Source organism: Wasmannia auropunctata, unplaced genomic scaffold, assembly GCF_000956235.1.
Source record: "Wasmannia auropunctata unplaced genomic scaffold, wasmannia.A_1.0 LD334233.1, whole genome shotgun sequence".
NCBI lineage: Eukaryota > Metazoa > Arthropoda > Insecta > Hymenoptera > Formicidae > Wasmannia > Wasmannia auropunctata.
The window spans coordinates 58650-69527 of NW_012028657.1; the positions used below are offsets into that span (position 1 = coordinate 58650).

At 42.6% G+C, this 10878-nt stretch overlaps 1 protein-coding gene across 1 annotated transcript in view; it reads left to right on the forward strand.

Annotated features, from left to right (window-relative positions):
• LOC105459009 (rho GTPase-activating protein 21) overlaps nt 1–10671 on the forward strand; it is a 30914-nt gene extending 20243 nt beyond the window's left edge. The window contains exons 18-22 of the mRNA XM_011704668.1: nt 462–600; nt 1324–1384; nt 4035–4387; nt 6661–6908; nt 8294–10671. Coding sequence (XP_011702970.1) covers nt 462–600; nt 1324–1384; nt 4035–4387; nt 6661–6908; nt 8294–9283 — 1791 coding nt within the window. The 3' untranslated portion in view covers nt 9284–10671. The remainder of the gene's footprint in view (nt 1–461; nt 601–1323; nt 1385–4034; nt 4388–6660; nt 6909–8293) is intronic.
• Nucleotides 10672–10878: the final 207 nt, after the last annotated feature.

A 10878-nucleotide genomic window follows, 5' to 3' on the forward strand; every position in this document is an offset into this window, starting at 1 on the left:
TTTCATTTTGCGACATTTTCGTTAAAGTCAGTAAACTTTTAAATAAGGGAGGATGTTAAAGAGGGACCGATTTCGATCCCCAAAGGTGTAAGTAAAAAATAGTAGTATTTTTTATAAATTTTGATCTCCTGAATACGATAGAAATATTAAAAAGTTCGTAGTGCCTTGAAAATTGAGCATAAACACAGCGTATTTAGTAAAAACGCTGTGTTTATGCTCAATTTTCAAGGTGTTCCCCAAGCGCTACGAACTTTTTAATAATTCTATCGTATTCAAGAAATCAAAATCTATAAAAAAATACTACTGTTTTTACTTGCACCTTTTGAGGCCAAAATCGGCCCTTTTTTAACACCCTCCTTTCTCTTTCCTGCAAGAATTGACTGGCGCGTTACTTTGCCACTCGACAAAGATGCCATTCGCTCTCGATCGAGTTTACTTACACGAATTCGTTGGCGTTACAGCCGTCGATGGAGTCGATTTGTTTGCCGCCGGTTCGATACGGAAGTCTGGACTCCCTGCACGAGGTTCACAATCTCTCGCAGTCCTCCCCGTCGCCATCGCAGCAGCAGCGTGGCGTTCCCGGCGACGGCTCGGACGATGGTTAGTATCGCATTTTTTTTTACAATTTCACGTGATACGTCGTTATTCTGAGTCTCCCCGTATATATTATATGCGCCAGATACCGAAGCATATATTAATGCCGTCGATAAATTTCCCAGAATCGCATATTGCGATAAATACGTAAAAGTGTACATCCGTGTGTGAAGCGGTGTACGAACACGCGAACAATGAATTCTCTTGTATTCTCGCTTCACGTCGGAAATGTCCGATAGTTAATTAGTCAAATATAACGTATAACGATAAATGGTGCTGATACTCAGAATTTAAGGGATCCGTGAAAGGTCCATATCTAGTATATATATATATATTGTGTATTATGTTGTATAAATAGAGCGTGAAAAGTAGCGATACACGGTACCAAAGAGACAATTCCGTTGCTATTTCTGCAGCATCTCTTCTTGGAAAACATCAATTCTTAAAAAGCAACTTTACGCGAGAGTCAAAAGCTGCGTACTTTCGGTATAACAACATATTCATTTTTTATTGTACACAAATGTGTACACGAAAACTTAACCTGTCCCCCTTTTCGTCTCTCCGCGGATATACTCGACTCTCCCGTTGTTTCTCAAATCGACGTATATAATTAATTAAGGACGCGTGTTCTCTCTGTCCCGATATTATTAATCTGCCTCTATTCATATTCTCTTTTATATCTTTTCTTTTCTCTGTATAATTATCGCTTCTGACGATCGGTGAGTGTAGCAGGCTCTTGTTTTCTGCAGTGGACACAGAAGATACTCACTATTAACAAAAAGCTTTCTAGGTACATTCTCTCTTCTTATTTGCTTCAAGCGAGATTTCCTTTGTCGATTACTTATTATGTACGATTATGAAAATGTATGTTACAAAGTTATATTCACGTGCAGCGAAGACATTTAGACTTGCGTTGCGTTGTTGACGCCCGTTATCGTCGCGCGCGAACACACAGTTTGGAGCGTAGCAACTTATTTCGCATATATTCTTTAGTGCGAACACGTTCACGACACACGAGGCTTCTTGTAATGAAAACAGATCTTTAATGTTTTAGAAAGTACTTCCTCGGTATTCTCGCGACCGAGCGCAAGGAGGCTCGGCCACAAAGAGGCTGCTGGAATAAAAAAAAATAGAGGAAGGAATAATTTGCATACAATTCTTAGCTAATATATTATTAGACGCATAGGATTTTTCGATGGATTCATCTTGAGTGGCCGAAAATGACAACTATTTTTATTTTTTTTTTTTTAAGAATATTCTAAACATCTGCAGAATTTTCTCTTTTGTTTCTCAAAAAAACACAGATTTGTTGGTATTCATTAAATATCCATTCTTATAGAATAAAAAGATATATATGTTTTTTAAATGTTTTGTTAAGTCATTGGCGGCTGTTGAGATATTCTAATGCCAATGTTATATAATGTTTACAATTAAAGTTTACTATGATAAATGAAACAAATAAAAATAAATAAAACGAAATTTCTATAAAACCAAATACAAATGCGCTTTTCTCACTGGCGCTTCTACAATTGCTAACTTCATACTTTTTGATGGACATTGTAAATCACAAGTTAATCAGAACAAATGTTTCCATTTTATAGATATAAATTATTTTCTTTATATGTTTCAATCGATTACAACAATGATAGAGAGATCGGAATAATACATCCTGTTTGAAAGTCAAATGAATTGTGAAAAATGTAATGCGTCTAATAATATTATTATAACCAGGGACTATATATGTACTATCGTGGACATATCGGTTGCGACACTTTTTAGGTTTTTAGTATATATTTAATATATATATGTATATATATATATATATATATATATATGTATGTGTATAATATATATTTTATAGGTAACTAATATTCTGCAAATGCGAATCACGATGGTGTACTATCTTTAGTCTAGAGACAGTACACCAATCGTGATTCGCATTTGCAAAATATTAGTGCATTTTGAAACCTATTAAAAAAAAAGTGTCGCAACCGATATGTCCACGATTGTACACAGCGTATTTCGTGATAGAGTTACACATCGCACCTTTTGGCCGATCCTCTATATATTTACACGTTGTCATGTGCTGCATGCCACTCTTTGGCTTTCGGCGTTGAGAAAAAGCAGATTTATTTCATTGACACGATTGGACTGCTTCTGCGATCTCCAGTGGTTTTCTCTCATAAACGACAGCCGGCGCCGGAAGGATTTGAGACTTTTTTTTTTTTTTTTTTAATTAGACACTTTCGTATTTGATGTCCAATCAGGGAAAACAGAATCGTCTATTGGATATATCGGATTGCGAAAGCAATTGAAAAAGAAAGTATCTGAATCCTTCTGACCGTCGACTGGTGCGACTGAATTCGGACTGAATACGTGTATAGTTTCCCGTCGCATGCATGTCCTTGGAGGATCTAAACGTAAGCGCTTCGAATGAAATCGTCGACCGCTTGCTTGGCCTCACAATGACGATGAACTTTTCTTAGAAGAGGCGCGCGCGCACACTTCACGTCTGTCGATCACGAGAAGCAAGTTTCTTATAGCGATAGAACATTTTTGTAGGCATTTCTCTCACCGCGCGACCATCGTAAGCGCGATGTCTCGATGGGGCGCGGCTGCTCTGACTGCATTAGCGAAAGTAATCTAGTCTCGCACCTTTTCTCTCACACACACACGCGCGCGCATTTTCGAATCTCACACTTGTATCTTACTCTGCTCGTCTGCCTGCCTACTATATATTTCTCTACCGTTTAACAGATTGCCTCTGCCGATTGATTGTGCTCTTTAATTATAAAACTGATTGTCCGCTCGCCTCAGAGTCTACGTCTTTGCGATCAGACACGCCCGAAAAGAAAATACGAATGAATACATATACATATATAGTTGGCCCGAGACGGCGTATTCCTAAATCGAGGATCCACGTGCCCGTAATAGAGAGGGACGAGGAGTAAAAATCCGTCGACTCAGGCCCGATTGCGGCCTGAGAAACGTCGACGCTTTAAAATTCGACTCTCCTCGCTCTTGATCTCCGCGCCTGTCTCTCTCTCTCTCCTTTTTTTTTTTTAATTATTTTTGTCTTCCTTTTCGCCAAGCTCGCAGTGTTCCTCGGTCTCTCCGTCGCGCATGGCATTTATTTCCATATACTTTTTTTTTCTCTGGCCACTCGGATCTCCGCCGCGCGCGGGGCTATATAATCCGTACAACGCGGCTCGCGAGGAATACACCTCGGATAAGAGTTTAACAGCTATATGGATGTAGAAAGGCCATATAGAGACACGTACGTATAACGGTGGGTCCAGACGCAAAGGAGGAAGACGAGAGGAAGAGAGAGGATTTTGTGCTCCGCCGCACGCCGGCGCCGCCGCACGCATATTGCGAGATGTATACATGACGAGATTGCGAGAATGACGAAACGAAATGGTTGAACACCACGTATATAGGCACACAGCAAGCCCGGGCTTTTGGTGGTACATATCGTCCCACCTGTACGGTACCGCGGGTCCCGGTAGCGCCGCCCCGAAGACACCGAGCCGGTCGCCAATGTCAATGCCGGTGCCGGTCGTCGTCGCAGCGGTCCCAATGCCAATGTCCGTGCCCGTGCCCGTGTCAGGAGCGCGGACAGCAACAGCGGCAGCAACAACAACAGCAACGGCAACCGCAGCCGCAGCAGCAGCAGCCTCATCGCTGGCAACTGCTGTCGCGTCTGCAGCATCAGCTACCGCATCATCGACGAACGACGTCGTCGGCAGCAACGAGCCCGCCACCGCCAAGACTCTAAATCGATTCCTCCGAGGTAAATTCCAGGTCCCGCTCCAGATGCTCCAGACCCAGAGAGTCTGGAGAAAAAAAAAAAAAAAAAAAACCGCAGCCGCATCCAGCATCCGAGATGTCCGACGAGCTCTGACAGCTGGCTCACCCAGAATGGCTTTTGACAAACACTATTTTCAGTTTTACATTTCTACACTACTAAGCACGCGTTTCACGGACATATATATATATATATATATATATATTTATACAGATATACATTACCGTTGTCTGTGTTGTAATACTTTCCTTCGACTAACCGTCAATTGTATTATCCGCGCTGCTCCGCCTCATTTCTCTCGTTCACGCATCATCCGCCCGCTCTCGTCCGCGCGTATCATATCTCTCTCTCTCGGCGCGTGTCCGAGCGCTGTAAAACTCCTGTCAATATAACTCTGGCACCGTATGTATACCGCGGGCTACCGCCGGAGGAGAATGCGCGAGCGGAGCTTCATCATAATGGCTTTCACGAGCGCAATAACGCTGGAGGCTGCATTCTCTGTCCCTCCCCTGGTTTTTTTTTATTCTCTTCATCTTAGCCCGCCGTGACAGGAACCCCGCCTTGTCCCGCGCCGACGGGACAGAAGTGCGCTCGACGAAACACCCGCAGTGTCGTTTCTCCCCCCGTCCCCCCGCTCCACCCTCACCTCACGTGCTATTTTATTTTCGCCGTTTGTTGCTGCTCGGATGTTTGAGCGTATATGATTATGAATGGACTCTCGGTAACATGTGTAACGTCGCCACTAATTGCGAGACTGTCACGTAACACACGTTGTGTAGAGAATGAAAAGTATATTTGCGCCAAAGATGCGTCGTCCTTCGCTCTGAAGAAGCGTACCAGTGAACTTGGCGATTTTAACGAATGTCGCTTCGGTTTTTTGACGAGTATTGTCTAAGTATTTTTTTTTTTTTTGTGTTGTTGTTAAGCGTCGTCTACAGTGAGACGTAAGACTTAAGATTTAAGAAAATTGACCAATCGATTATTCTTCTTCACGTGAGATGAATAATCGACTATGATATTGGTGAATTTTCTTAAATCTTAAATCTTTAAGTCTCATGTTGCAGACGCTGCTTTAAATACATGGAAAGAACGGGGCTTTGCTGAGAAGTATAAAAACTACAGATACAGATACAGATAATTCTAAAGATCTAGAGGTAATTATGTTGAGCCAGAATGATTATATTGAACGTTCAAGCTGGTTGCTAGAATATCCAAACTTTTTACAGCGCTACCGGCCTACTTGAGCTTTTTATAATTACTTTAATAGGTCGACATTATTGTTTTTTATATCTGTATCTAGTTAAATTTCTAGATACTTTCAAACAATCTCAGACATGAAGTGCAGAATCGAGACATAAAATATCTTTAAGACGTCTTTAAAGACATCTCAAGTCTCGATTTTGAACTTCGTGTTGTCCGGAGTTGTTTCCGTGTATTTTCAAGTGTATGATTTTGAGCTTTTTGAGCAATACCGTTTATACTGTATATTGTATATTTTTATGTACTTCGCGTATCTTCCGTCTTTTCTTTTTAATTTCCCTTTTTATTTTATAGCCAGACGACGCCCTTTATGAAAATTGCATTGTCTCTACAAACATTTACTTACTACAAACAGTACGTACATACGTCTATGTACATATCTTTCTCATCTCATTTCTCTCAATTGTCCAAGGACAATTTTCTTCATCTTTTTCACGCTTCAAGCACGAGAAAAAGAAAAGGCGTTGATGATGCTTAATGACGATTAATGTTATTACCGCAATGTGTACATATAGCTGTCGAAACAACGATAATTTTTATTAATAATGATGACAATAACCGAGTGAGAACCGAGGATGGTGAGATTAAGAGATTGAAGACGATAACTTATTAATCAATTATTCTTTCGTAACAATTACGTTTACTCGATGTCGAACGGTGTGTTTCGATGCTGCCCACTGTTATTTGTTTATATTATTTCTATTGCAATTTTTTTTTCCTTTCGCAGCGTTTTTTTTTGTTTTGTTTCCGCAGGAATGCACTCACGCAAGAATTCACCTGCAGTTTTGTGCGATGAACGAGGCGCATATTACACTTCTAATGGCATTCACCCCGTTTAGCGATTGTGTCACGATTATTGTCCGTTTACAGTTAACGACCAAGTAACCAAGTTACCGGTGCTTTGAGTGTTTCTTTTTTTGGCGTATGAGTTCCGCGTCGCGCGTCCGACCCGCGCCGTATTTCCGCGATTGCGATTAACACGGACCTCCTGGTTACAGGTAGCGACCTTCTGACGAGCCTCACGACCACGTTCGACCGCAAGTGGAGGTCCCTCGTCAATCAGTCGTCGAATCAAGCGCAGCCACCACCGGCAGCCGCCGCATCCTGCAACAAGGACGTCGCGGAGCAGCCGGGGCAGAAGCAGCCGGGCGCGTCCCCGAGATTCAAATATCCATCTGCGGAGACCTATCGTGACCCGAGCCTCCACAAATCGCTCGACAAGAGTCACCTCTCCCGCTCGAAGGATGTAAGTGCCCGGCGTCGTGAAGCTCCTGAAGCTAATCAAGTCAGAGCGACGGAACGACTACACGGAAAGAACAATTTTGCTGGAAAGTCTAAAGGCCGTTTCAGTGGGAGTAGTATACACGGAAAGAACGATTTTGCTGAAAGATCTAAAAATTTTGCTAAAAACAGATCTGAAAATCATTTTTTGTTGAATCATCAAAATAATTTGTTAGAATAAGTTAAAACTGATAAGCATTGCTATAAAACGTTTTGATATTCTAGCAATCACTTTGACTTTCGCACAAAATTATTTTGATTATTGAACAAAAATTATTTTCAGATCTGGATTCAGCAAAATTGTTCTTTCCGTGTAAGCTTAGTAAGTCGTAAGTCGTAAGAAATTGATCAATCATAGTCGATTAGTCTCCTCATGTTCGACTGCTCAATTTCTTACGGCTTTACGTCTTACTATATTATTCGATCCCATTGTAGACATTTCTTAAAGAGCCGTCTACGATGGGAGTAGTAAGTCATAGAATAATCAGCTATGATTGGTCAATTTCTTACAGCTTACGACTTACTACTCTCATTGTAGATGGATCCTAAGGGTTGTGGCACACAGAAAAACTTAAGCAATAAAGACGTAAGCAGTGTAAGCGAATCGACAAATAAAGCGTCGTCTACAATGAGACTTAAGATTTAAGAAAATTGATCGATCATGGTCGATTATTCATCTCACGTGAGAAGAATAATCGATTATGGTTGGTCAATTTTTTTAAATCTTAAGTCTCCTTACAATCGAGAATTTAAGAACATAACGTAAGCAGTAGTAAAACCCAACATATTGATTTCTTCACTGCTTACGTCTTACTGCTTAAGTTTTTCTTTTTCTGTGTGCCATGGCTCTAAAAATTTTTGCTGGATATTTACGGATTTTTACGGGATCTGAAAATAATTTTGTTGGACCATCGAAATAATTTTGTTCGAAATTCAAATTGGTTGCTAGAATATTAAAATGTTTTACAACAATACTCATCATTTTAATTTTCAATAAAATTATTTTGATGGCCCAACAAAATTATTTCCAGATCTTGTTCTAGCAAAATTTTTAGACTTTCCAGTAAAATCTTTGGTACACGATTCTTTCCATATATTAAACTTTCGTTTAGAGTCGATCGAGAAAGTGAGAACGCAACTCCAAAAAAGTGCAACGACGTATGCATAGATACGCGATCGTTATTTCCAATATATAGCATATATAAGTCAGACGGTGTCACTTAATATATTTTGCTTAACGTCAGTTAGTATCACATATTTCAAATGCAAATCACAACATAACAGACAAAAGACTGTTTAATATGACTCTTCAATTATCCCGAATTTCCATTGTCATTTTATTTACGGCAGGACGCTCCCGAGAAGGACACCGACTCAACGGTAGCCGACGACATGCCGCGCCCCTCGGAATCCGACACGCCGAACAACGACCGCGGCGACAAGCAGAGGCCGGAAGCGAAGACCGTGGCAAATCACGCGGCGGAGAACAAGGAGGATCAGAAGGACGTGGACGAGGGGGACGATTGCCTACGCGCGGGAAACCCGAAGCGTTACGAGCTGGCGAACGAGAGGAATCTCCCGGAAAATAAGCCGGAGAACAACGACGTCGGCGCGAAGGTGGAGGACAACAGCAGCCGGGGCCATCACTACGAGACCGGGGGGGACTCCAGCTACTCCAACAAGTTGAAAAAATTTGAGAGCCTGACGAGCTCGCAGGCGCGGTCCCGCCTGAAGCGGTCGGAGTCCCTGAACAAGAGGACGTGCGAGAACACCACCTCGCGACTGAAGCGATCGGAGAGCCTGAACAAGCACTCGGCCGAGCGGCCGTCGCCGCTCAAGCGGTCCGAGAGCTTGAACAAGCACGCCGACAGGTCGGAGTCGCCGGGCAGCAAGCTGAGGCGCTCGGAGTCGCTGACGAAGACCGAGAAGACCGAGTGCAACATCAGCAAGCGGCGGCAGTCGGTGCGCACCAAGGAGAGCGCGACCAAGCTGAAGCGGAAGAACGGGATGTCGGAGCGGTCGATCAAACGCCGGCACACGGTCGGCAGCACCAAGGACTTCGACAAGGTACACTGGCTCGACAATAAGCTGCAGTCGGAGGCGGAGAGGGTCATCCGGAGCGACTACCGGCCGAAGAAGAGTCAGCTGCGCACGAGCTCGCCCGATCTCAGCACCAATCGCGTGGCCGGCATGGCCGACACGAGCTTCCTGATCGAGGTGAGCTTTCGCGGGCCCAGCAACGTCGTCTTCAACGTGACTAACGCCGCGCGGCCGCAGTCGTTGCCGGACGCGAGCCTCGCGTCCAAGGTTTTCAAGGTGCCCCTCGAGAGTCACGTATGACGCACGCTTGAATAAGCTCTTTTAACTCGACACACTTCTTCTACCGTTCACCTTCCGAATAATAGTGCACGCGCGGGGGTGCTGCTGTCGTATCTGCACCTACCTGCCATCTACTTTTAATACTTCTACCGGTTTATATCATACATATATATAAACCGAATTGACAATTGTAACATTAGGTTTTTATATATTCCCACATTATATAAAAATAATTGGATCGCCAATCTGAATTCGTTCGCCGAAAACGCTGACATTATTCATTAATCGCCAGTGTGCCAAAGAGCTGTCACCTTATGAATCATTTATCGCTATCGAACGCGATAACTATCGAAAATTCGTTGAACGATGGACGTAGACTGGATTAGATAAGGGAGAGACAGGTACATCTTATCTCCACTACGATGTTCTCTGCACTATGATGTTTTTAATCTTCAATTCGAGTTTAATTTATAATGCGAGATCGGCACGATAGGAAATCGCTCTGGGTTAAATTAGCCGGAAGCAGTTAGACTCGTTCTCTCTTTAAAGAAAAAGATAGATACTTTTACTGATCAACTGCAGACAGGCCGAAAATAAAGCTGAACTAAGCTGCCAAGCTTGGGAAAACGTAAGAAAGTTATTTAGTGATTATATATTGCATGTGGTATCTGCATCGTGTCAATTTTATATATATAAATATATAGATAATATGAATATACATACACATACACACATTATCTCTTTTACTTGTGAATTGTGATTGTGACATTTTTTTGTACATAAGATGTATAATGCGAGCTGACTCGAATTAAATATTAAATATAGCAAGGTAACTATATTGTACGTATCTTTAAATTTATATTTTAATAATCACTTAACAATCATCGCGCGGATGCTCCGTACGCGTGCGAAACTAGCTCGATCCTCGGATGTGTATTGGCAGATTCGTATTGGCTATATTCATATTGGCGAGAATGCACTATTTTTTAAAAACGCAGATGTGACAAAGAGGTGTGATCGTTAGGATAAAAAATCATGCGTTTAGCGGGCGTATAACACAATCGGCCCCGGGCCGTTTTCCACATCGTCGCGAGCGATCGATAACACTTGAAAGTTCACTGAAAGGTAGCACCCATAGCGTTAAGAAATACTTTTTTTACGTAAGCTCTCCGATGAAAAAAGTCTACGATGTGATAGAAAAAAAAAGAAAAAAAACACTTGCGCGCCTGTCGATGTACGTACACATATCGTTATGCGGGTGTGGTTGCGTGCGTGCGTGCGTGCGTGCGTGCATGCGAAAATTTACACGAGCGCGTGAAAAACCTATTTTCTATGTGCATTGTGATCGATATTAACGATCAGTCTAGTACTCTACTGCTGTTGCGTCATTGTAAAATTTTATCGTACAGTAAAAGGAGGGAAAGAGAAAAAAAAAGGCAAGACGCGAACGGTGCCGTCAATTATGATATATACATTCGGTGCCTCGCACAACGGGAAATCTGCTCGTTCTACGGTGAAGCGACGACGCGACGGGGAGGAAGTTCTACGCGAAGAATCGGGCGTAGAATCTCGTTTTCCCCCAAGATCGGCCGGATTTCCCCAGCTGTGCTCCCCCC